The sequence below is a fragment of the Myotis myotis genome, unplaced genomic scaffold (genome assembly GCF_014108235.1).
Source record: "Myotis myotis isolate mMyoMyo1 unplaced genomic scaffold, mMyoMyo1.p scaffold_m19_p_7, whole genome shotgun sequence".
NCBI lineage: Eukaryota > Metazoa > Chordata > Mammalia > Chiroptera > Vespertilionidae > Myotis > Myotis myotis.
This window is the reverse complement of record NW_023416379.1, coordinates 82,706,177-82,734,105: the sequence shown is the minus strand read 5'-3', so window position 1 is coordinate 82,734,105 and position 27,929 is coordinate 82,706,177. Positions and strand designations below refer to the sequence as shown.

At 40.8% G+C, this 27,929-nt stretch overlaps 1 protein-coding gene across 8 annotated transcripts in view; it reads right to left on the bottom strand.

Moving 5' to 3' along the window:
- Window positions 1-2,252: 2,252 nt before the first annotated feature.
- LOC118659779 (24-hydroxycholesterol 7-alpha-hydroxylase) overlaps window positions 2,253-27,929 on the bottom strand; it is a 77,559-nt gene continuing 51,882 nt past the window's right edge. For 4 of the 8 annotated variants that reach the window (XM_036316155.1, XM_036316156.1, XM_036316159.1 and 1 more), the window contains exons 9-13: window positions 22,537-22,632; window positions 21,589-21,677; window positions 7,098-7,185; window positions 4,988-5,131; window positions 2,253-4,030 (exon numbers count right to left, since the gene is read on the bottom strand). In XM_036316155.1, coding sequence (XP_036172048.1) covers window positions 3,959-4,030; window positions 4,988-5,131; window positions 7,098-7,185; window positions 21,589-21,677; window positions 22,537-22,632 — 489 coding nt within the window. In that variant the 3' untranslated portion in view covers window positions 2,253-3,958. Of the gene's footprint in view, window positions 4,031-4,987; window positions 5,132-7,097; window positions 7,186-21,588; window positions 21,678-22,536; window positions 22,633-27,929 lie in introns of those variants that run through there. The other 4 variants (XM_036316157.1, XM_036316158.1, XR_004968702.1 and 1 more) reach the window with 3 other exon arrangements.

Below are 27,929 nucleotides of genomic sequence, written 5' to 3'. Positions count from 1 at the left end.
ACCCAGGGCATCCAGGCAGAAGGAAATGTAGGCTCCATCCTGTGCTGTTAGCCATGTTGAGCAAGGTGCAGAAACCACAGTAAAACTACAAAAGTAGAATTTTGACTGCGATGTTATAACTTTAAAAAAGGTTATTGCATACTGGCTATCAGCAAGTCATGTTGTTAGAACCCAGTCACCCTCTTGAACTGGCATGGAGTGTCCTGGAAGCAGATATTCCTGTGAATAAAATCGGGTCAGAGAAAAGAGGGCTAAAGGCATAAAAAAAAGAGGACTTCATTTCTGAGATTGTGCAGGTTGCCTGGCTTCTGCTGTGGCAGCAAACATCAGTGTCTCTTGCTCAAACCATGAGCAATGCATTGTAGGAAAGGACTCTTCTCCTCTCTGATGGCCAGGGACTCAGGCTGATGAGAGCTCTGCTTTCTTGTGGTTGCAGAGCTCCCCTGCCACAATGTCAGGGGAAGAGGAAAATAAAGTGTCTATCCCAATGCCTGTGTTTGGAATTGACACATCATTTCTACCTATAGCCCATTGGCCAAACTGGCCCCATGACCCTGAGTAACTGTCAAGGCACAGGGGAATTTGGGGGAGCACTTAACATTCAGAGGACAGGGGATGTCTCCACAACACAGAGCTTGTCTAGTTCAGTGTTTTTCAAATTGTGCCTCTTTGACCCTTGGGCTCTGCAGAGGAGTATAACCAATTCTGTGGATAATGATGTGCAGTCAACTAAATGTTGAGTCAAATTGATCATCTTTTATTTACTTTTTTATTGGGGGATCTACAAATGAATAGGCCGTGGAAAGAAATGTTTTGTTGCCGAAATAAATCAGAAATTTACTCACTTGTTCCATTGTTTGCCTTCAAAGAACGGTTCAGTTACACCGTCACACTCAGAGGGTTGTTTCACTAGTCACTGAACATCCTTCAAGGGCACATGACGTTTCTCCTGCTTGGATTTCAGCCTCTTAAGCAGTAAAGTCAGGATGTTATCTCCACTTACCTATATAATTCTAAACATGCTCATCTTTCACAGCAACAACAATAAAATCTAAGGAGCATGTGCATGAATTGTGAGGCAAACTTGCTATGTGACCTCCAGTAAGTCACCCAGCCTCTCTGAGCTCCACTTTTCTCATTTATAAAAATGGGGATAATACTAGAAACAAGCTTATGCTTTGTATTGTTGTCAGAATAAAATAAGTGGGTGGATGAAATGGGCTTAGCAAGTTCTAGGCACATAGTCATTGCTCGAGTGATCAAAGGTCATAGTGGTGGTTTCTAGAAAGTGGTAGGCATTTTATCAAGAAAACAAATTGTTTACACATAAAATTGCACTCCCGCCAGTAATAACCTATAGCCATTTATTAAAATGGCAAGAAATAAGACTGTAAAATGAATAAAACCCTAATAAGTTTTAAAAATCTATCCAAGCCCAGTAGTTAATGGAGAAAGATGGAAACATTTATCCTAAACACCTTTTTGAAACAAAGGACATTGTGCTAAGGAAAGCCAGGTGTCCTGGTCCACTCCCATCTGCAGGCTCCAGGCTGCTTCACTAAGTCTGGGGTCCCCCGTGCACAGTGCTCAGTTGCGCCTCATTTGTGAGTGCTGTCCAGCGTCTTCCACTGGCGCCAAATACAGAGCCAGAACTCTACTAGAAAGGAAAACCACTGTGCAGGATTACTTCCAGCTATGGTCTGAATGTCTATGTCCCTGCCCCCCACCAATTCATGTTGAAATACTAATCCCCAAAGTTGATGGTATTAGGGGTGGGGCCTTTGGGAGGTAATTAGGTCACGAGGATGGAGGCAACCTAAGGAGCATCAGGTGGAGGAGGATGTGGAGGCAGAAGAAAGCTGGTAGTCAGCTGGGGAACGAGGCTCCCTGTGATGCTGAAAAGTAAGTGTTCTGGGAATAAATGAGAGAACGAGGGGGGTAGAAGGCTCTGGCCAGAGATAGACTGTCTTGATTTAAAACCTCAGAGGACAAGCAGTTATGGGTGGAGTGACAAGTTTTAGTGCGGGTATGTGCGGGGTGACTGCAGAGCTGGTTAGGTGAAGAGAATGGAATTCTGAATGTGGTTTTGATCATATTTTAACACAATGTGAGATCATCTAACACAATGCAGAACATCCCTGTGGAGGTAGCCAGTGTGGCACATGTGATAAAAAAAAAAAAAAAAGAAAAGAAAACTAAAAAAACACACCAACTCTTCTTTTCCTTGTTCCAAGAAAAGAAATGGACACAGATTATAACTTCATTTTTATTTGGTAGCAGGAACAAGAGTTCAGCATTTACTGACAGAACTGCAGAATTAAATGGTGGTGATTCTTTTTTTAAAGTGCATAAACTTGACAGCTAACATTCATCCTGACCGAGCAGTAATGAACTAAACACTAGCCCTGAGTGGTTGCAAATTCAGCTGAAGTGTGTATCATTTGCAAATGCAGTGTTTCACTGTGAGCCTTCCCTGAGAACACACCTGGCATCTTTAGAGGAATTTGCCAGATTAGTCTGCAACTCTCAAATCTGCTGGGGACTTCTACATTTTCCTCAGCCCCTTCGGTCTCCAGACCCCTGAGCCCGCTAAGCTGAGTTACAAGCTGCAGCTAAGCTTTAAAATCACTGTATTAGTCTGGAAGAGTTAATATACTCCGAGTACTTAGCTTTCTCCTAGGGAGTCATCTGCTCCTTGGTAGGAAACAGATGACTAAGCAATCATTATCAGCGCCATGAGATAATTCTAGCACAGGGAGCAAATAATCCAGAGGATGGCATGCACTACAAAGCTTACTTGCTGTGAAAGGAAGAAGGCAAGCAGCTTTTTATTGAATATTAAAGGACAAATCATGACATCGACCACTCTGTTATTATTGTCATATTTTCTCCTGAAGATGACAGAACTTCTTTTCTGGATTTCATAGAAAACACTTCAGGTATAAGTCTCAAGTAATGGAGCCAAATGTTGTTATCTGCCTTGACACATCATTATATTTATGTATCCATACATTAACAAAAATAGTATCTTAAACTGTGATTACAGACAAGTTGAGTCAAGAGTGCTTTCACCTTAATTGAAATACATACAAATCAATACATCAATCTACATACATTTATTAAATGTCTTATAGGGAAGGTGCTGTCCCAGATGTAGTTGAGTGTAGAAATGAGTGTAAGACATAATTCCTATCTTCACAGGTCTTAGAAAGCTTTCATTTTATTTTTACCTTTTAAACAATATGTCTTTATGATTTAGAGAGAAGAGGGAGAAGAGAGATAGAAACATTGATGAGAGAGAAACATTGATCAGCTGCCTCCTATATACCCCTACCAAGGATCAAGCCTGCAACTCAGGCATAGGCCTTAATAGGGAATCAAACCGGTGACCTCCTGGTGCATGAGATGATGCTAAACTGAGCCACACCGGCTGGGCTATTCATACTTTTAGCATCAGACATGTTCACAATAAAGAATTATATTAATAGAGCTTGATAATTCCAATTGCTAGTTAAGAATCATATTAAGAAAAATACACATTTCCAGAAATCATTATTTAATGTTTTTGATGCTAGCCTTTCTCAACACAGAAATTTAAGTATGTTGCCTTCAGGGTGAATTACTGTAATCAGATTTTCATTCAAATGGCATTATTACTATTTAAGGTTCTAATACAGTTTTTCATAAACCAAATTCCAACTTCTTAAGAAATGCCTCCTCTTCTTGATCATTTAAACATTTTCTGTAAACCACGTATTCGGGTCTTCATATCAGTGAGCGGTGTCAGATTCTTGGTCTACTCTCGAGGTCGCAGACACAGGCACCGTTTGGACATTTTCTTGAACTAAATACTAAAGCAAAGGTTCAGCAGCACGTTTTAGTCGAGCTCAGGTCTCGATGCTGCCAGGCCCGTGGGTCTCCCTCCAGAAGGCCCGGTCCTCCTTGGCCCCAGAAGATGTCACTTTCTTTGTGTATATTCCATTCGGCATTGTCCTTCTGGCTGCTGGACACCCACCAGATGGAGAGAACTCTAAGAGCAGAAATGTGGAAATTAAGAGACAGACAAAACCAACGGCTTTAGACCTACAGTTTATTCACTTATAATTATCCCCTAAAAGATCCAGAATTTACATTTAGAAGATTGGAAGTGTTTGCTTGATGAGTCTTATCGATTTGAGCCTTCCACTCAAGGGACAGAAAAGAAGGCAATCCCTTCTCCTAATGGCCATCCCATCAGTTTCACCAGCTACCCTCCCTTCACTTTGTCTGGCTAAACAGGATACCACAAACAAGACTCTTTCTACATTTCTGGCCCCTAACTGGGACACCTTACTTACAATCTCTGGGTGAGACCTCTATGCCATGTAATAGAAGTTTAAAAAGCAAGGAAGCCTTTTTTAAAGGATGACACCCAACTGAGCAGGCATGGCTCAGTTAGTATTTAGTTCAATAAGTCTAGCAGGTATGGCTCAGTTGGTTGGGTGTCATCCTGTGCATCTAAAGGTTGCTGGTTCGATTCCTGGTGAGGGCACGTGGCCAGATTTCGGGCTCTATTCCTGGTAGGGAGCGAGCAGGAGGCAGTGGATCCATGTTTCATTCTCCTATTGATGTTCCTCTCTCTTTCTTTCTTCCTTCCTTTCTCTCTAAAAATTAATATAAAATCTTAAAAATAAAAACAAAATAAAATAAAAAGTAAATGAGGTGTTGGTGGTATAAGTGAATCACTATTACAGTAGACCAAAGGTCCTAACTTCCAAAAGGATATTTTGTGGGTTCCAAATGTTCTGATTTCTTTCTCTCTAGTTATGAACAAGGAATAAATGTATATGGAGATGAGAGGTGGTCAGTTTATTACAAATAATACAGAGATTGCTGAGGTTTGAAAGCTTGAAAAAGAAAAGCTACCTATTCTGCCAGCCGTGAGAGTTGAGGGGAAGAGGAGAAGTGAGGAAAGAGGAGATGGATCCAATTTAAGTCATTAGTCTACCGTCAAATGTGAGAGCAACATGGCCCGGAATGGGCTCCTTAGCCAGGAGCTTCTCAGGGGAGTTGAGAGGATGAGTTCAGGGTTTCTGTGGATCCTGTGAAATTGCAGACACAATTCTGTGTGTATGAAGAGGAGTGTGTTTTTCTAGAATGGGAATCCAGAGGTTTTATGAGATTTCCTATGGAGACGACTCCCCTCCCACATCCTACAAGAACATGGACATTTGAAGGTCATTTCCTGCGGTTCTTTGATCACCTCATTTTACAACTTAGTAACACAGGCCCAATAATTACATAATTTCCATTGATCTTTCTCTTTCTAGAATAAGAATTTATGAAATAGAATGCCCTTTGAGATCATGAGAATTCACTTAGACCTGTACTTTTGACAAACTGAAATAGCATGTCTTTTAAAAAAAAGTTCTTAGTAGTATCAACACAGAACTAGGATGTATGTAAAATAATATAATAAATACAAGTAACAGAATTTTTAGCTAGGAAGGAAGTGCTGGGAATATCTTGCCTGGGGATCTGGTCACAATGACTGATCTCCAGCTTTGGGGTCATGTGACTCTGACGAAGGTTATCTTTCTGATCTGAAAAGGGGTTTTCTGTTTCTTGCTGGTGGGGAAATAGTTGACATCTGGGCAAAAATGTGACATCTAACTCGGGGACCAGGGACCAGGATGTGGTGCCTGTATAGCCAGGCCCTGATCTTCATTTTGCTAAAAACAAACAAACAAACAAACCCCAAACCCTGTCCTCAGCTGAGAACCTGTGTGAAGGGTATTTGACTCCCGTTTCGTTATAGGATTCTGAGAGCTCCTCATGACTGATAGTTACTTGTTCTCAAAATAGAACCGCAAAAGAAATTAGAGGAAAATGCTGAAAGGTGCACTTTTGTGAGTAATACAATATTGTCTGTGTCACTTATGCACTTACATAATTTCTACTGAAATGTCACCCAAGGGTTTTATTTATCCCTCCATAGATTAGCCTCATTATATCAAGCTTAAACCAAAGCACAAAATGCTATGTGAATAGCCCTTCGAGTGCACCTTCAGCTTAAATAGCACCTTTTATCCAGAATTTTCAAAATGACCTCCAAACTTTAGGACTTAAATTGCATTTCCCCTTGGACAGTGGTCCTCAACATGTGGTATCCAGACCAGTAGCATCAGCAGGACCAGGACTTGTTAGAATTGCAAATTCTTGAGCTTCTCCCCAGACACACTGGATCAGAAAATCTAGGGGTGGGGCCTGTATTCTGTATTCTAACAAAGCCCCCAGGTGATTCTGATGCTCCCACCAGTTTGAGAGCTGTTGGTCTAGGAAACAGAACTATAGAAAATGATGGGAACATTCAATGGTCAGAGGTTGGAAAGGTCATGGCCTTTTCACTTTTGTCCACTGTTTTTACATTGGGTTAGTTTTCTTCCATAAATGGATCAAGGGCTACAATCTGTCTCCAAAACTGATGGTTCACTTTTGGACCCACAGACATATCTTTCTAGGGAAACAAGCCCAATATCAAGGCCGTGTTTATCTAATGCAGGAAGAGGGGTTACCATTGGTAAATTCATTGAAGAGGTCCCAACACTAAGTGGTGGAAATACTGCTATTGGGTCCTGGTCTTGTGATGATGGAGTACATAGATTAGATGCAGAATTAAGGGAGTATCTTCTTAGTTTGGTTCAATGTTAGACACCTGTTAAGATCAGGTCTAAGAGAAGGAATGAGTAGCTTATCTCTACTAATTAAAACCAAGGGGTGACAACATAAACTGATGAACAAAGTAGATCCAGAGACATAGAAGTATGGACCAGACTGATGTATCTCAGAGGGAAGGTGGGGGTGGGTGGATGGGTGGGAAAAGATAAATGAAAGAACTTGTACACATACACTAGTATATGCATAACCCATGGACACAGACAATGGTGTGGTGAAGGCCTGGGTATGGGCTAGAAGGGGTTAATGGGGGGAAAATGGTGACATCTGTAATACTTTCAATAATAACAATTTTTAAAAAGATAAACAAAAAATAAAACCCAGGGGTGAGAGTTCATATCGAATTTAAAAGCCATACTGTTCAAAATTCTGGAAATACTCACCTGTTTTGGCAATGGGTCCAGAAGACTGCAGTCATAATAATAAAATAATAAAATAATACACATTTCAATCTCTAACATAGCAAGCCACCTGAAAGAAAAATATAAAAGTGTTACTTGGTTATGAAAAGTGTGTAAGTATTCTCTTCCAAAGAGAATACCTAGAAAGTACACATATTTCAGAGCAAATATGCTCTTCTTTGCAATATAAACTTTTACTATTTTTTTTAAAATATATTTTATTGATTTTTTACAGAGAGGAAGGGAGAGAGATAGAGAGTCAGAAACATCGATGAGAGAGAAACATCGATCAGCTGCCTCCTGCACATCTCCTACTGGGGATGTGCCCGCAACCCAGGTACATGCCCCTGACCGGAATCGAACCCGGGACCCCCCAGTCCGCAGGCCGACGCTCCATCCACCGAGCCAAACCGGTTTCGGCAAACTTTTACTATTAAAAGGATAAAGGAAGACTTTACTCTTTTCTTTCACAGGCATGCCTCATTTTATTGTGCTCCACTTTACTGCATTTCACAGATGTTGCGATTTTACCAATTGAAGGCAAGATCTCCACCAGCAAAAAAGATTATGATTATGCTCATTTGTGGAATATAATGAACAACATAAACTGATGAACAAAAACAGATTCAGAGACAGAGAAGCACTGATCAGACCATCAAACCTCAGAGGGAAGGCAGGGGAGGGTGGGGAAAGGGGGAGAGATCAACCAAAGGACTTGTATGCATTCATATAAACCTAACCAATGGACACAGACAACAGGAGGGTGAGGGCATGGGGAGGGGACTATGGGGGGATAAGGACACATATGTAATACCTTAATCAACAAAGAAATTTTATAAATAGAAAAAAAAGATTATGATTCACATTATTGGGGAGGTCTGGCACTGAGGTGTGCCTGTATAAAACTTTCTACTCAGTGAGGTAGTTGGGATGATAAAATTGTTTAAAAATGTATGTAACAAGCTTAGCCAGTACAAGCTCTTATTAAATGAAAGCCCGGGTCTCTTTCTAAGTTTAGATCTGTGCTTTCCAATATGGTAACCATTAGCCACATGTGGCTATTTAAATTTAAATAAACGAAAAAAATTTTCGGTTCCTCAGTGCACTAGCCATATTTCAAGTGTTCAATAACCATAGGTGGCTACTGGCTACTGTATTGGACAGTATATAATTAGAACATTTTCATGATCACAGAAAATTCTATTGGACAGTCTTGTTGATCTAGACCAGTGATGGCGAACCTTTTGAGCTCGGCGTGTCAGCATTTTGAAAAACCCTAACTTAACTCTGGTGCCGTGTCACATACAGAAATTTTTTGATATTTGCAACCATAGTAAAAGAAAGATTTATATTTTTGATATTTATTTTATATATTTAAATGCCATTTAACAAAGAAAAATCAACCAAAAATATGAGTTCGCGTGTCCCCTCTGACATGCGTGTCATAGGTTCGCCATCACTGATCTAGACCCTTATTACCCACTGAAATTTATTGCCTAAATGTTCTATAGGCACCTCAAGTTCCCCAAAAGTTATGTACAAATACTACTGTATTCTTTTACTGTCTACTTTATAAGACACATACAAATAGAAACTAAAAAACAGAAAAAGGTAAATGGAATTCTGCTTTTTTTTTCTTTTACTCCAGTGGGTTGTCTTGAATTCTTCAAAGGGTATTCAAACCCTTTTAGAGGTCATAGCCTTTAATGAATACTATTAGCCCAAGAGGTTGGAAAACTGGAAGTCATCATCGATTCAATCCTCTCCATCACCCTCCATATCCAATGAGGCACTGAGACCATTTTTTGTATCTTCTAAATAACTCCCCAATCCCTCTCCTATCCCTTTGTCTCCAGTCCCTCCACTTCTCCTTCAGTGTGGTACTTCATTTATTTCCTGGATCAGATTTTTACTGAATCAGCTTAGCTTCCAGATTGGTCTCTCTGCTTTCAGTTTCACTTCCCTACACTCTAGCACTGGAGTGAACTTCCTAAATCATAAATTGATCATTCTACCTACACACACACACACACACACACACACACACACACACACACACACACACCAAGAGAGAGAAAGAGAGATGCTTCCTATTTTCCTCCAAATTCTATAGGAGAACACAACCAGTTCTTAAAGATCTGCTGTTTCCCCAATAGCTTCTCTTTGAAACCTATACTCTTGCTAAACTGTATATGTGATGGTCCCTGAATGGCGATGCTCTCTTTTTCAAGCTCTTTCCTTGTCGGAGGCTCAATACCCTTGGGAGGCAGTCCCTGATCACTTGCCTCTGGGCTGAGGTGCCCTTCCTCTGCACTTCCATGACTCGCTGTGCACATCCCAGTCATAGCATCTATGGCACTGAATTGCAACTATTCGTTATTTCTCTCCTGGAGGAAGAATTGTATTGCTGGGCCTCACACAGTGCATAGCACAGTACTGATGCCTAATAATGTTTACTGAATACATGAATAAATGGTGGAAGGTGATGCCTTTTATAAAGCAGATTCAATTTCCTGACCTTTTCAACCTTCTCTGTTTTTGTGGAATGTGACACATCCATCAACTACCGTCTTTACCCTACAATCTTACTATATCCTACCATATTACAGTTAATCTCTTGTATGTCTCCTCTTATAGACTACAATCTTCACAAAAAAAGCAGGTCATTGACTTCCTTTCAAATGGGTTCTGTATCCTTGCATTTGTGTACAGCAGAGGACATGAGGCGTGTGGTTTTGTCTGTCTCTTAATTTCCACATTTCTGCTCTTAGAGTTCTCTTCATCTGGTGGGCGTCCAGCAGCCAGAAGGACAATGCCGAATTGAATATACTCAAAGAAAGTGACATCTTCTGGGGCCAAGGAGGACCGGGCCTTCTGGAGGGTGATCCACAGGCCTGGCAGCATGAAGTAAATTAGATGACATCACTCTTTCCAATAACTTCTGTGTTCAGTGGAATAAGCAGTGACTCCCCAATATTCAATGTTTAACATGAGGTGCCCAAGGAAACAGAACTATAGAACTATAGAAAATGATGGGAACATTCAATGGTCAGAGGTTGGAAAGGTCATGGCCTTTTCACTTTTGTCCACTGTTTTTACATTGGGTTAGTTTTCTTCCATGCCATTGCTTTTTAAATGGACCAAGGCCTCTTATTCAGATGAGAGGGGTCAGAAGTAACAACATGTGAAAGTCAACATTCAAGTTCCCACTTAGAAGAATGACCAGTTCCCACTGCTCCCTTCCAAGAAGTAAATTAGATGAGATCACTCTTTCCAATAACTTCTGTGTTCAGTAGAATAAGCAGTGACTCCCCAATATTCAATGTTTACCTAGCAGCACTAGAGAAATATTGGCTAAGTGTATATTTATAAATTATAAAACAGTGTTATAGGTTCCACTTTATTTAAACAAATCCTGTTTTCTCGTAACTGCTTTTAGCCCTTTTCTAACATTAGCTTGCCATGGACCAGTGCACTTCCCTGAGCTCAGCCCCCTGGGGTAAAGACAGTGCCCAACAGAAGACATTAAGTGATCTAGCGGGCTGGGTGGAGCTGTAAGAGTGGAGAAGGCACTTAACCCTCGGCTGGTGTGGCCCAGTTGTTTAAAGTGTCATCCTGGGAGAAACCAAGATGGCGGCATAGGTTAACTCCGGAGTTTGCTGCCTCGAAAAACCACTTCAAAAATACAACTAAAAGACGGAACGGACATCATCCAGAACCACAGGAAGGCTGGCTGAGTGGAAGTTCTACAACTAGGAGGAAAGAGAAGAGCATACCGACTCAGAGGAGGCGCAGTGCTGAAGTCAAATACTAAGGTGCGGAGTGCATGCGGAGTGGGCTGGCGGCTGAGGGCGCGGTTGTTGTTTTCAATCAGGAGGGAGTTTCAGACTCTGAGCTCCAGATCCGGGCAAGTCTCTAGGGACCCAGACTCAAACGGGAGAAGCAGGACTGTCTGGCTTCGGTCGGAACTCGAAGGCAGCTTTCTCTCTGAGGTTTGCAGCGGTTGCTGGGACTCTGAGAGGCAGAGCCCCTGGGGACGGAACTGAGAGCAGCCATAACTGCTCGCCCTGCCCGCCCTGTAGATCCCCGCCCAAGCCCTGCACAGAGGAATTTGCCGGATAGCCTTAGGCAAACGCTAGATTAGCACCGCCCTAGAGATCCAGCACAGAAGTTCTCCCACTGCAGACACAGCTGACTCTCATAGCCAGTTAGCCTGGAGGACAAATCACCCCCAGTATTGCCGACAACAATCAAGGCTTAAATACAACAAAACTGCACACAAAGACCACAAGGGGGTGCACCAAGAAAGCATAAAAAATGCGGAGACAAAGAAACATGACAGAAATGGAGGATATAGAGCTAAAATCCGCACTTTTAAGGTCTTTCAATAATTTTCTAGAAACTGCCGATAAATGTAGTGAGATCCTCAAGAAATCTAATGAGACCCTCGATGTTGTGATAAAGAACCAACTAGAAATTAAGCATACACTGACTGAAATAAAGAATATTATACAGACTCCCAACAGCAGACCAGAGGAGTGCAAGAATCAAGTCAAAGATTTGAAATGCGAAGAAGCAAAAAACACCCAACTGGAAAAGCAAAATGAAAAAAGAATCCGAAAATACGAAGATAGTGTTAGGAGCCTCTGGGACAGCTTCAAGCGTACCAACATCAGAATTATAGGGGTGCCAGAAGAAGAGAGAGAGCAAGATATTGAAAACCTATTTGAAGAAATAATGACAGAAAACTTCCCCCACCTGGTGAAAGAAATAGACTTACGGGTCCAGGAAGCACAGAAAACCCCAAACAAAAGGAATCCAAAGAGGACCACACCAAGACACATCATAATTAAAATGCCAAGAGCAAAAGACAAAGAGAGAATCTTCAAAGCAGCAAGAGAAAGAAACTCAGTTACCTAAAAGGGAGTACCCATACGACTGTCAGCTGATTTCTCAACAGAAACTTTGCAGGCCAGAAGGGAGTGGCAAGAAATATTCAAAGTGATGAATACCAAGAACCTACAACCAAGATTACTTTATCCAGCAAAGCTATCATTCAGAAGTGAAGGCCAGATAAAGAGCTTCACAGATAAGAAAAAGCTAAAGGAGTTCATTACCACCAAACCAGTATTATATGAAATGCTGAAAGGTATCCTTTAAGAAGAGGAAGAAGAAGAAAAAGGTAAAGATACAAATTATGAACAACAAACATGCATCTATCAACAAGTGAATCTAAGAATCAAGTGAATAAATAATCTGATGAACAGAATGAACTGGTGATTATAATAGAATCAGTGACATAGAAAGGGAATGGACTGACTATTCTTGGGGGGGAATGGGGTGTGGGAGATGCGGGAAGAGACTGGACAAAAATCGTGCACCTATGAATGAGGACAGTGGGTGGGGAGTGAGGGCAGAGGGTGGGGCAGGAACTGGGAGGAGGGGAGTTATGGGGGGAAAAAAGAGGAACAAATGTAATAATCTGAACAATAAAGATTTAATAAAAAAATAAATAAATAAAAATAAAGTGTCATCCTGTGCACCAAAGAGAATTGCATTCCCGTGGGTAAAACTGTAATTCTGGCTCTTGATGAATTCATATTGTTCATTAGTGGGGCTTTAATATTTTTCTTTTATTTTTAGTGTTAAGTTAGTTTAGTTACTACATTAGTATTAATTATGAAAGTAGTGTTAATTAGTAATATTACATTATAAACATTTTGCTAAGTAAGGTGAACTAATAATACCGATAACAAAATAATATGTGCTAAAAATATTATTTTCGCTCAATTCAAATATTTGGAAATTCTTGTAGAGATACCTCAGTTATCCACTAAATAAAGTTAATTGTTTGGCAATGCAAAAAAATACTTGTGTTTTCAAGCCTTTACCAAGTTACTGAATTTTGTTCAATGTCTACAATATGAGACTAACATATATGTACCTGCGACACAAAAGTTTTTTATGTCAAAGAAAATGGGTTCATAAATTTTTGTTTTTACAGAAGCTCTTCAGAAGCAAGCTGAGCCATTTCATGTCAGGGATGCTTTCTTAATACCACTTCTAATGTCAAAACAGTGAGAATAATGAGGCCTATTACTCATAACAGATTTATTTGTTACACTTACAAGAACAATAATTACACATCTACAAATAGAGCTCATGAAAATATAAACATGCTGAAAATTCCTTAAATACTTAGTACTTGCCTCTTTTCTCCACTTGTAGATAACTGTTCAAGGAGCGTGCACAGGCATCAAGAGCACCGAGTCTGACAAAACACAGACTCCGGCCTCACATCGCTAGTAAGGCACGTGGAGAGATGGGAGAGGTAACCATCTAAGTTAGATAAAGGTGGAAGCGAAAGGCCCGTTTGGAGTCTGGAGAGCGAGCTCCAACTTGGAGTAATCAATGTTGACTTTATGTGGAGGTGAAACTTGAGCTAGACCTTGACGGAAGGACAGGCTTTAAATAAGCAGACATGTTGAGTGAGGGCATTCCTGACCCAGCAGATAGTATGAGCAACGGGAGGGATGGGCTGTCGTTAGGGGACAGAGAGCGGACCCTCTGGGAAGGGCTTTCGCAGAGGCTCAGAAGGGTACAATGGGTGTCAGGGGAATTCTAGGGGCACCAGAGTCTTAACAAGAGAATGGCAATCAGAGATGACAATTTAAGGAAAATTAAATAGGTAGTTTGTATGTAGTGAGTGAGATGGACTGAAATATAGTGAGTAAGATGGACTGAAATAAGAGACAACGGAGCCAGGGAGAAGGGATAGGATATCACCTGATGCTAAGACACAAGACCTGGTTTAGGAGGTGGGAATGGACAGGCGAAGCCAAGAAGGGGGAGGAGTCCAAGGTGACTCTAAAAGCCCTGGCATCTAGGAGAACAGTGGCCCATTGAAAAGTAACAGAGAGCTGAAGGAATGCTGGGATGAGAGGAGATGGGTGACTCTAGGTTTAGGTGTCGCAGTTGTGAGACTGAATCCCTCTCTTGGAGTCATTGCGGGCAAAGCCAGCACGGGCTGGAAAACGGCCACGGTTGCCAGGAACAAGGGCTCTGCAGTATATTCCTAGTTGCTACCAGCTGCGGCTTATGAAAATAGAATGATCTTGCCCTGGAATGCAGAGAAGGCAGCATGCAGACATACTTTCACAGGCATCGTCACTGAGCACCGCTACTCAAGTTAAAGGGAAAGTACTTTTCCCACAACCTCATCCCCCTAAGAAAGTTTTTAGGAAAATATAATCAATTTGGTGGCAGGAGGAAAAATAATATAGACCAGCGGTTCTGAAACTTTAGCCTGTACCAGAACCACATGGAGGACCTGTTAAAACACAGCTCACTGGGCCCCACGCCCCAAGTTTCTGATTCTGTAAGTCTGGGGAAAGGCCTGAGAATTTGCATTTTTACAAGTTTACAGGTCATGTTACTACTTGTGGGGGAGTGTCACACTTTAAGCATCACTCATCTAGAGCACCTTGACAAGGAGAAAGGAGAAAAAAAATGTCAAAAGAGAATAGTTTATCAAAGCTTTTAGTTTTAGCTCACATAACTAAAATTACAGAGAATTTCTCAGCTATGCCGGAAACACTATGGCTGGGGTACCAAGCTTTTGGTTGATGCTGCGGACATAACCTGGTAGAGTGAGCAGGTAGATGCCCATATAAAATAAGGGGTGGGGGAAACCAACAGAATAACATGGGAAGAGAAGAATGGGATAAAGCTAAGTTGGACGAGGAAAAAGAAGGAAATACATGAAAAAGAGGAGAATGAAAAAAGGGAAAAGGAGGTGAGAAAGCAGATGAGAAGACAAAGAGGAAAGGACTGAAGAACTCAGCCATCCTTGATGTGAGATTCCGTTTTCTATGTCATTGGGAAGATCAGAACGGGCTCCTGGAGGGAGGGCACGCTCTGAGGTCACTGTTTTACAGAGTGGCATGGCAGCAGGATTGTTCCAATGGCATTGCTACAGCTACTCCTGGAAGTGAAGCTCCCATATGTAGGAGCTACTAGTATGAGCTAGAGATGTGGATATTTCTTTTAAGGGAAAAGAAGAAGGAGGAAGAGGAGGAAGAGGAGGAGGAGGAGGAAGAGGAGGGAGAGGAGGAGGAGGAAGAGGAGGCAAAGAACCAGTATTGACTTAAGATCAAGTACTCACCAAAGAGAAATTATCTTTTAATATATGTTAAATCTCAGACCTTCCAGGAAAAATTTAAGAAGTGGCATTTACTTTTGCTTTGTGATATACTAAAGTAAATGAAATTAAGCCCTTTTACAAAGCACAGGTATTTTTTTTTAATTTTTAAAAATATATTTTATTGATATATTTTTACAGAGAGGAAGGAGGAGGAACAGAGTCAGAAACATCGACGAGAGAGAAACATCAATCAGCTGCCTCCTGCACACTCACTACTGGGGATGTGCCCACAACCAAGGTACATGCCCTTGACCGGAATCGAACCTGGGATCCCTCAGTCCACAGGCCCATGCTCTATCCACTGAGCCAAACCAGTTAGGGCAGAACAAGGTACTTAGAAAGCTATTGGAGTTCGATAAATCTTTTAAAAAATGTTTTCTTTAAAAGAAAATTATATTGCTTCATATGCTCTCGGTTGCACGTGACAGAAAAACCCCATCGGACTGGTTTCTGTACTGAAGGGAATGCATGGCGTTATGGATCTGAAAAGCCTGGAGCTGGGCTGGCCTCGGGCAGAGACCACTGCAGCAGCCTGTGATGTTCCCAGGAAGCCAGGTCGCCCTGCTGCTCTGTTCTATGGTACCAGCTTCATCCCAACAATGCCTCCTTCTGTGTCTCAAATAGCTGCTAAAGGTTTCTAGGATCAAGTCCTTCCTTATTCACATCACACAGGGAATGGTTGGTTATTTTTGACCTGGAAGTCCCAACAGAAACATCAGGAGTTCATTGTGCAGCTTAAAACATATGCGAACACCCAAACCAACGGTTCTCAACCTGTGGATCGCGACCCCTTTGGCGGTCGAACAACCCTTTCACAGGGGTCACCTAAGACCATCCTGCATATCAGATATTTACATTATGATTCATAACAGTAGCAACATTACAGTTATCAAGTAGCAACAAAAATAATTTTATGGTTGGGTCACAACATGAGGAACTATATTTAAAGGGCCAGAAGGTTGAGAACCACTGAGTCCTAAACCGATCCATATGGGAAGGGAGGGAGGGGCAGGGATGAGATGTGAGGATTGGCTTAGGGAACTGTACTCCACAGGGACAGAACTGGGGTGGAACCAGCACTACAGGTATATTGTGTTGTGAGATGGTACAGTTTTCATCACGGTCCTCTTTTCTTAGGAACAGTAGACACCTATTCAAGAGCAGTCACTGAGGGGTAGGAGACACCAGCCCAAAGTCTCCTTTCTCGCCATAGAGAAATCCTGCACCACAGAGGGGCTGGAGATGTTGAAATTCTGCTCAGAAAGGAGCATACCAGTATTTCTTTTAGCACTTTGGCCTATCAGAGTCTCAAAAGTCACTCTTGAATGGCTTCTTTTGTTCTTCACAGACTGAAATCTTAGGCTCATAATGAAGTGTCAAAATGAAATGGCTAAGAAAGTAATGACAGCAACTTGGCCAGTGGTCCCACGGCTCCTTTGCATGAGTCGCTGCTCCTTAGTTAAGCAGAACAAATAGAGAAGCATGGCTACAAATTCACAGAGTTCAGCCCAGCTCAGAGTCCTCGGATTAACTGGATCTGCCCTGCCCACCCTCATCCTAACCGCTTTATATATCCACCAGGACATGTGCACACCATGGTGAAAACGTTAAGTAACCACTATATAAGTAGATGCAATTCTATTTAACAACTGGAGTTGAGAGGATGCATTTGTTTATGTAACAAACTAGAGGCCCAATGCACAAAATTCGTGCAAGAGTAGGCCTTTCTTTCCCAGGCTGCTGGCACCGGCTTCCCTCTGGTACCCAGGACCCTGGCTTCCCTCGAATCCCCCGCTTCATTTGGAAGGTCGCCTGGAAGGATGTCCGGTCTAATTAGCATATTATGCTTTCATTATTATAGATTCCTCAGAATGTGGGCTAGGAAAATTGGGTTCGTAGTTGTAATATAAATAATACAATAATTAATAATAATACAAGAATAAACTCTGTTCTGGGTATTCACAAGTGTAAACCTACTTTTGCCCTCCCCATATACTGAATTTGCAACATCTCAAGAAACCTATAGGGATCTGAGTTTGCTCACTCTTTAAAAGTGACCAGTTAATAGTACTTCTTAAACAAAAGATTGTGCAAAGCTATTTCATTAGGGCACAATTATTAAAATTACATTATCTTTAAAATAAACATACAGAAACAACTGTGCTCAGAGCCTCACAAACCCCAAATACACAGTTGCCTTGCTACCATTAACATACAGTCCATTACATTCCTATGACTATTTCCTCTCGTCTCTCCTAAAAGTTTGACACCACTGCCTGTGGGAAAGGTGCGCTTTCTTCTATGCCGTTTATTGATTAGTCCCATCTAGGCCATAAAGCCCCTTTTAATGCCCCTGGACTCCTATGGCAATTATATGACTCAGCTGGCATTGCTCAGGTGCTATCTTATGCAGTTAAGCAGACTTGTTTTCCACATTGCTAGGTTTCATCTCCCCAACTACATTATAAGCAATTGAGGAATGAATCTCCCTGGTGTTTACTAAAGTGACTTAAGTTAGACTATAAGCTCCTTGAGGGAAGGACTTTCATCCCTTATTTTGTTTTCCAAGATAACTCCTAGAGCCCTACCCTGAACTACAGCATATTCTCCATAAATATTTATTGAAGGAAATAATAACCATACTAAACCAGGTGCTCAAGAGGTATTTGTTAGGTTGAATACTACTACTACCAACCTACTATCAGCTGGACCTCTTTTTGGATTAATTTTCCAACAGCTGTGTGATTTTCATTAGTAATTCAAAACACGTCCATGACTTTGTGGCCTAGGACTGCCCTATGACACGGGTGAGAGCCAAACACACACAAAAGGGTGGAAATCACAGTTTCGATTCCCAAGGAATCCATGCTTCTTTTCCATTTCTCAAGTACGGCAGCTATTCTCTTATATACCCTCTTCCTGTCCAAGCATGCCTTTGCAAGCAGGGTAATCATGCCAAAAACCAGCGTGACTATTTTACACTAGAATTTAACCCCTATCAATTAGCACAATGAGACAGCCACCCAGGCATCCTCACTCATGGATGGGAAGCAAGGAGAATCAAGGCGTAGTGTAGATTCCAGAGGTTGGGTCCAGCAAGCACATCCCTTTCTGCCAAGATCATCTATTCTCAGAGACACCCACACGACACTAAAGTTCCCTTGCCCTGTTTCTCCATTTAGATTGACAGGTTAGGAGGAGAATGTCCACCATAGTGGGACTCTTCGTTTTGCATGCTACCATTGATGAAGAGGTCTGGGAGTTCATGCTGCTTTCTCCCGTTTTCCTGCAAAGCCAGGTTCTTCTCCAGCCGTAGAATTACTAGGAAGGGTTCCCTGGCCGTGTGTACCCAGGAGCTTCCCAGCTTCAGGAAAGGGCCTAGCAGGGGGTTCTTCCTCAAATGCATTGCAGAACTCCCACTATTTGGAGGAGGTACTACAGTTCTTCCATTGCAATGTTTATCTGGCAGTTGATGGCAGCACTGAGCACTTATTTGGTAAATTCAGCAAAATATTCTGTGTTCACTTGTGTGAGGGGTTCTCATGCTGCCTCAGTGGCCTGGACTCCCAGGGGTGACAGCTGCAAGGCCACAAGACTGTTTGTGATAAACTTTGGTCGTCAGCAACTTTACAGGCAACTTTCTCTGACTCAATGCGTTTGGTACATGAGAAAGTAAATTGGCTCCTGGTACACAAACTAAGAATGGGCATGATTTTCTGGGGATTACACTAAGGGTTTGTGGGATTAAATTTCTATCGCAGACCTGGAGGGTGTGGCTCAGTTGGTCAAGTGTCGTTCCATGCACCGAAAGGTTGCTGGTTTGATTCCTGGTCGGGATACATGCCCAGGTTGTGGGTTCAATCCCAGATCGGGGAGCATGTGGGAGACAACTGATGGATGTTTCTCTCATGTGGATGCTCTTTCTCTCTCTCTCTCTCAAATCAACAGAAACATATTTAAATCATTTCTAGTGCAAAATTTCTACAGTTTCTGTATAACATACCACTGATGGAGTGGAAATGTTATGATTCTCTATATTGTATCCATTACTCTCAAACCCAAGCAAATGTCTATCAGCCTCCACAGATATTACAGTAATGTCCTAACAGCTCCTCTTACAAACAACAGTCATCGATTGACCACCAGCCCATACTACATGCTCTATTGCCACGCATTTCAGACCTTAGTTTAAAACATTTCTAGGTCAGCTACAAAGATGGTTCTAATAAACTCTTTAGTTGCAATTGAAGATATATACTAAAGGAACATGAAAAAGATAATATCTATTCTTTTTAGAAGATCTACTCTTACACGTTATTACTTAATAGTGACAAAAACAATAAATGTGTTCTTGGCTTAAGAACTGCTTATCTAAAGTAAAAATGATAGAAGAGGTTGGTGTGTGTGTGTGTGTGTGTGTGTGTGTGTGTGTGTGTGTGTGTTGCTATTACTGTTTTTTCCTTTGTCATACTCTGCCCCTAAAGTATTGGACACTCAATTACAGTGTCCACCTTAGAAGTTTCCTGGTGGATATGTCAGCATGCTTTCAGCTCTCAACAATAAAACCTTCAACTCAAACTGCCTTAAAAATCATGAACATTTATTATATGTAATAAATATACTATATTATTATTTATTAAAGTAAAAACATTTATCATCTAGCATGACAGGAAGTAGATGAACTCCTCAACACTGATGGTTCAGTGACACAATGATATCCTGTGGACCAGCTTCTCTCCATATCTCTGTCCTGCCCTCCACAGACCACACCAGCATGAGGCTTGTTCCACTCGAATCTGCTGCTAGTAACAACTGGGCTGCATGCTCTCCTGTTCACATCCAATGAGAAAGGACAAAGTGGGCCCCTCTCCTCACCATGGAAGAAAAGTCTCTCTTCTTAAGTTAAGAAACTACAACTTTTCTGATATATGATTTTTAAGGACTCTGTACATCCACTGAGTGAGAGTCTGTTACAAACAGGTGCCAATAATCTTCTAATTGAATGGTACCAATAATCCTCTAATAGAATGGTACCAATAATCCTCTAACAGATTCAGCAGCAATGAAGAAATGGGACTTGTTTAACGCAGAGTGCAAGTGTTATGAGGTGAGGGACCATGTCCGCCTTCCCCACTGCTCTGTCCCTGAGGCTTAGCAGAGGGCCTGGCAATGGCGAGATGTTAAAAAAAGTATCTGCTTAAACACATAAATATTAAATATCTTTCATTAAATGATAAACGCCTGCCCCAGAACAGGGCATCACACTGCAGAGAAGTCCTGGGTGCCAGATTAACTACAAAAGCTCTCAAAGAAAATTCTGACAGAACTAACCTAACCCAATAAATAAAAGCCATTTAGTAAGCTGCTGCTATGCTCCATGCTAGCGAGATTCTGAACCCTCAACAAATGTCTACGATAAGGCTGTTGTTAAAGAAATATTATACCTGCCCGGCAGGTATGGCTGAGTGGTTGAGCGTCAACCTGTGAACCAGGAGGTCACAGTTAGATTACTGGTCAGGGCACATGCCTGGGTTGCAGGCTCAATCCCCAGTGTGGAGCATGCAGAAAGCAGCCGATCAATAATTCTCTCATCATTGATGTTTCTACTTCCCTCTCCCCCTCCCTGCCTCTCTGAAGTCAATCTTATCTAATAATAGACAAACATGGTAATTGACCGTACCTTCACTACACCTCCCATTGGCTAATCAGCGAGATATGCAAATTAACCACCAACAATGATGGCAGTTAATTTGCATACGCAGGCATGAAGCAGCAGAGCGAAGACTGAAGGCGGCTCCGGCCAGAGCAGCGAAGGCCTGGGTCCTGGGTGCCAGAGGAAAACCGGTGCCAGCAGCCAGGGGAAGGGAAGGCCTATTGCATGAATCTTTTCGTGCAACAGGCCTCTAGTAAAAATATATTTTAAAAAAAAAGAAATATTATATCTCTATCTTTATCTTTAAAAAAGGTGAAACTCAAATGACTTTTGAGTTATCCTTATATGAGAGCTGAGCATTTGAAACATAAACCCTGAGTGCATCTGGCAGCTGGAATGTGATACTTTGCTCTCCTGAGGTCTCCTATTGGAAGGCACTTTAGACATTCTCACAAAGACATCGTGCAATACGAACGGCCAACCAAACAAAACACAGTCTCTGGTTTTCCCTGTGGTTTGATGATAAAGAAAAGACAGACTGAGCCAGAGTTCCCCCGCTCTGCGCCAGCATCTCCCCGCAGACTCTGTGAGGAACGTGGCCTGGCTGTCTCACTGACCTTCCTGGACACTGGTACTTCCCGCTTCCAAAGGCCACAAAGCCATCCAAGAAAGCATGCTTCTCTAAATTTGCCTCTTTCCAACGTTCCTGTGGGAAGAAAACATTTTTTTTTTTCCAAATCAGCCTTATATAAATAAGCTTAACTTTATTTCTCTAGGCTAAAAATGACCTTGTACAGCTAATCCTTGCATATAAAGTTGCAGGCTTGTTGGTCATTTTTTCCGACCTGTTATTAATATCAGCCACGATGATGCTTTTGGAACATAACTAATAAATAAAAGGGTTTAAAAAGAATTCTGTTAAGTAGCAAATGTAGATGATGATGTAAATCAACCACAGGACTGACTCCAGAGAGGAAGAGTATTTACAATGGGGCCTCACGCTCCATCCTGAAACTGCCCTTGGTGATAAATTTAGTAACAGACAGCTGCTGACAGCCCTGTTGGAGGGCGCCTGGATGCAGAATGGATACATCTGGAGGCTATTTTTGACAGTTTCACCTGAAGGCAGAGAATAGATCAAATGGCCTCTTAAGATTCTGTTCAGCCCAGACACTCCCCCAATTTTAAGAAACAGCAGAACACAGTTTTAATTTGCTTCATTTTTATTTTTTGTGCTCCTTGGAAACCAATAACTAGAACAATTGCCTAAAGAACATGAACTCAGTCTTCTATCAGAACAAGGCCTGTTTACTTTAACATGCTCTGCTGGTTTCGGATAAAAATTTACTGTAAAGTTGCTGAAGCTTATTCCAGGAACTTGCCTATCTGATTTGTTATATATGTTATGCCATCTATATTGCAAATCTAATCTGTATTTTGTCACCTTTGTTACTAGAGAAATATTCTGCTTAATGACAAAGTCCTGGTTAATTTATGAATTCATACTCCTGGCACAAAAAGAAATTAAAATCAAAGAATCATGTATATTGAAAGAAGTAACTTACGGGTTTGAAAGATTCTGGTTCAGGAAAATATTTTGGATTTCTATGTAGCCAAAATGGAGACAACATCAACAGGTCACCAGAAGGAACAGTGAAATTCTACGATAGAAAAATTGATTCCAATTCATTTTTTTGAAGTCTGTTAAAAAGTGTTTGGGTCATTAAAAATAATGCTATGACTATATTGTGGAGAAGGCACATACATTTTTTATAATCAATGGTGATAAACTCTAACTCTTTCCTGGGTAGACAGTTCTATTTTCCAACTTGGGGAATGACTGATTTATAATTCCTATTTTTAAAAATATTCTTATATTTTTTTAAAAATTAAAGATTTTTTTTAAGAGAGAGGGAGGGAGAGGGATAGAGAATAGAAACATTGATGATAAAGAAACATCATTGATTTTTCTGCCTCCTGTACACTCCCCACTGGGGATGGAGCCCGCAACCTGGGCATGTGCCCTGACTGGGAATCAAACCAGTTACCCCTTGGTTCATGGGTCAACGCTCAACCACTGAGCCACACCATTTGGGCACTTATTTCTAATTCCGATGATCAGTTACTGAATGTATATATTTAGTTACATAGGGAAAAATATTTGATTAATGTGAAAATTTCAGAAACCAGTATAGGTCCATGCTAATGCAGTTTTTGATGTTTAATACTGAGGTTTGCAGCAAGCGTTCTAGAAAAATCTAACTCTGAGACAGGACACTGGTCACAGCACTGAGGACAGGGGCGGCAGGTGTCCTGCCCCTGGGGATGCTCATGAGAGTGTCAGGACAGGCTCAGTGGATTCTTTGTTTGTTTTTTTCACTCTTGCAGCAGCTGTTAGGGCAGAAGGAATATGAAGCCAACTGGTTAGTAAGACACAGGACGAAGCAAGTGCAGCGCGTTTATTTGGACGGTTTTGTGTTGGATGCTGTGGTGATTGTGGGGCTGAGCAGTGGGATTCCTTCGACAAAAGAGTCTGCACAATCCTTCTGCATTCATGTTAAATAAGTTATGCCAAGAACTAAAATCATCTCATAAAATCACCCTTACAGCACCATGCTCAGGAACCACAGGGCAAAGAGCTCTCCCAGGGTGTGTGATCACGAGGTAGCTACCAACTTTACTGAGTGGGGCCACTAGTCATAGCAACTCCCATCGCCAAACATCAGAAGCACATCTATTTAACCCTGCATCATTTTCAAGTGTCCTCAAGATATTTGCAAAACACGAAGTTCATGCATCTAGAATTAACACCTTACAATTAAAAACATGTCTCCTTATGGCAGTAGGTGGTCAAGTATGGGGAGAGGGTCATTATTTTTTGGCCCAAGAGAACCCCTGTTGGCTCTGATGGGAACTAAATGTTGCTTGAGTTTTATAATTTCAATGCCAGGACAGCTGGATAGTTAGATCCAAACCCGGGAAGAGCGCGAGGCTTGCTGGTGCCCTCCTAACCATTTTTTAAGTTGAAAGAGATCGGTGAGATCCCAATCCTTTGTGTTCGTTCCCTCTGCTGGAACTGAGGCTAGAGAGGTCATGCCTGTTGTGAAATCAGCTGGGGGCAGGGCTGGAGGCAGTCTGCCCTTCCTTTCCCCACCCAGCAGCCCTCTTTAGTGGCAGTTGACCTGTGATTATGACTTAGAGGCTGATGACTGCTGAGGCCTACAGAGCCAGCTAGTAGAGAAAGACGTCAAAGGGGGCCTGGATAACACCATTAACATCAGCAACAGAGAGGAGACCAAAAAGACATGCCTCTTGTAGCAGCAAATGCCAGGCTGACAAATGGCATAAAGGGATGTGAGAGCTGGTTGTATCACAGGAACCCTCTGAGAGAACAGATACCAACATGCCCAGTCTAAACAGGCCCTGCCATTATTTATAGAAGCGGTTCTCAACCTGTGGGTCGCACCCATTTGGCAGTAGAACGACCCTTTCACAGCGGTCGCCTAAGACCATCCTGCATATCAGATATTTACATTACGATTCATAACAGCAGCAACATTACAGTTATCAAGTAGCAACAAAAATAATTTTATGGTTGGGTCACAACATGAGGAACTGTATTTAAAGGGCCAGAAGGTTGAGAACCACTGATTTATAGGATAGATGAAGGGACAGATCAAGAGGGAGACAAAATAGTAAGGACTGGAACACAGACCACTAGCAAAGAGAAGTCACAACCTGTTGCAATAATAACTGCATCTCTCAGGTAGACAGAATCGAACCTGGCCAGCCCACCACATAGGGATACTATGAGGCCAATGAGCTTCTAGTCTGGAGAGAAAAGAGAAGGAAGGACTATCTGCTGTACCTTAAGAAGAATTCTGAGAGCAAAGTGAGTGCAAGGAATGCAGACTATGGAAGAGAGAGGAGGAGTCCTATAAAGACAGAGCATCAGTAGGAGGAGGTCCAGAGGACACGGTTTCCCTCCTAGTTCTTGGCCAGGAGCTTGGTTGCTCTTAGCACTTTAAAAATTAAAGACTATTTATTTCTTCATATTGTATAATCATTGTGAATAATTCCCTCTCCAATAGCTATTTAATCTTTCATTGGCTAGATTAAATCATAATTAATCTGATCCTATTCTAATGTTTTTCCTATTATAAATGCCATAACTAGAGTCTTCTTCCTCAAAGCATTTTTCATACAAAATCGTTTAACAGAGATGTTCAGAAGACATAGGACATGAATATTTTTAAGGCTATTAATACCTGTTGCTTAATTGCTTCCTCAAATTTTGTAAAAAAAAAAAGAAAAGTCTCTAACTACAACGTGAACATATCAATTTCATTACCCTCTTATCTGCTAGTCTGACATCTCCATAGGCTAGTTTTGATTGCCACCTAAAATTTTATGTCTTGTTGAGCATTTTCCATGTTTTTTTCTTCTATAAACTTTTGTGCATTAATCTATGTAACCTTAGTGCTTTACTTACTGAGCTGTAAATTCTTTATATATTAAAATTATTTCCCCTTGTGTTATAAACATACTGACATTTATTCTTAATTTTTGGTTTACATTTAATTTAGATTATACTTTACAAAATAAGACATGTTAATTTTTGATATGGTACATTCAAACCTGTTCATCTGCTTTGTAGTTTCACTGATTAATCCTGAATTTATAATAGGGGCTACAATATTGGCTTTCTCTACACTAGTGGCTTTCTAGGTGGTTTAGGGATTTCTAGGAGTCCCCAAGACCTTTCCAGAGCTTCTGCCAGGTCAACATCACTTCTGAGTAAAAATACTCATTCAAAGTACAGAACACACCAGTGGATTTTAACATAATTTACTACAAAAATTCACTGATATATTTTCAGGTTGCAACAAACTTATAAGAAAATACCACTGTTGAGTTTTAGTGTAGTACGAAAGAATAGCCACAAATATCTGAAAAGGTTACTAAAACACTCCTTTTTTGGCTACAGGTCAATGTGAGGCTGGATTTTCTTCATTTCCATCAATGAAAACAATACATCACAATAGACTGATTGTAGACACATACATAGGAATTCAGATATCTTCTATGAGCAAGACATCAGATTTACAAAAATTATGCTACTCTTCACTTTTTGTTTTGGAAAATATGTTTCTTAAAACCAGGCTATTAATTTACCATGTAATAGGGTTTCTTGTTCTTTTTAAATGAATTACTAAATAAATACTTTAACAATTTCTCAGCTTTGGTTTCTAATACAGTAAATATATATAACTCACACAGACAAAAGCTCTTTGGGATCATCAATAAATTTGAAAGGATAAAGAGATCCTGACACCAAAAGTTTGAGAACCACTATGTTAAAAAAAAGTACCCACTTTTATTTATTTATATATTTTTTTGAGAAATTATATGTATACTAGAAGCCCGTTGCATGAAGATTCACACAATAGGCCTTCCTTCCCCTGGCTGCTGGCACCGGTTTTCCTCCGGCACCAGGGACCCAGGCCTTTGGTCCGGCCGCAGTGGAGAAGCCAAGTCTCTTCAGTCTTCAGTCTTTAGTATTCACTCTGGCCGGAGTCTTCAGTCTTCACTGAATGCCTGTGTATGCAAATTAACTACCATCTTTGTTGGTTAATTTGCATAGCTGCTCTGATTGGCTGGTGGGCATAGCAGAATGACAACAATTTGCATGTTTCTCTTTTATTAGTGTAGATTTATTTGTTGAGGGGCAATTTATAACTTTTAAAAAATTCTTTATTGTTGAAAGTATTACATATGTCTCCTTTTCCCCCCATTGACCTCTCCCAGCCTGCCCCCACACTCCAGCACAGGCCCTCACCCCCCTATTGTCTGTGTCCAGTGGTTATGCCTATATGCATGCATACAAGTCCTTTAGTTGATCTCTTACTTTCCCCCCCTCCCAACCTATTCCTGCCTTAGCTAGTCATCTCAAACCATATATTAATCTCTTCCCTTTTCATGAACTTATAATGATTTATTTATTCTATTAAATTCTTATGTGTAAGGGGTTTTGTTTTTTGTTATCTACCGAATCTGTTCTATGGATCTGACAATCTGGTCTGACACCAGTATGATGCCATTTTAATTGTTTTAATACTTGTTTTAATAACATGTCTTAATAGTTTTATATCATTTTAATACCTCAAGAAGGTAATTAATATGTCTTAATTATTCATATTTTCCAATACTACTTTGTTTATTATTTGTTTGGTATTCTTGCAGATTAACTTTGTACTAAAAATATGAAGCCTTGAAAAGAGTATAGGTAGAAGTTTAAGAGTTTTCAAAAGACGGCATAATAAAGAGAAAGAAGAAATGGAGTAAATCCGAGAAAGCAGATAGTTGTTCATTTTAATAGAAAAGAATACAAAGGCAAAAATGAATACTGATACCCTGTTCAGACTACTCAGGGGAAGAGCAGTGGGAGAATACTTCTAGCATTCATAGCAAGACACCCTGACCAGCTGTCCAACAGGAGGGAAAATATGAATGAGCCTCTGCCACTGCTCAATACAGACAGTCCCATATGAAATGTTTTCTATAATCCAAATTCTTAGGAACGTGTTAGTATATTCAGCAAAGGCATAGTGAAAAAAATGAAAGCCATATACATAATCAAGAATGGGGAACTGATGAAAAAATTTAGATTCTGTCCATATATTAGATTATCATGTTGCAATTCAAATGGTGTAGATATCCTTTATTGATATAGAAAATTATTTGTGACCTATTATTAAGTAAAATAAAAGCAGGTTATAAAAAATTAACACAGTATGACCCCAATTGAATTTTTGAAAATGCACACACTACAGGAAAAGAAAATGTGAAATTATAATAATACCAAAGTGTTCACAGGAATTATCTTTGACATGAAATTGTTAGCAATTTTTCATTTCTTTTTTTTTTTAAATATATTTCACTGATTTTTTACAGAGAG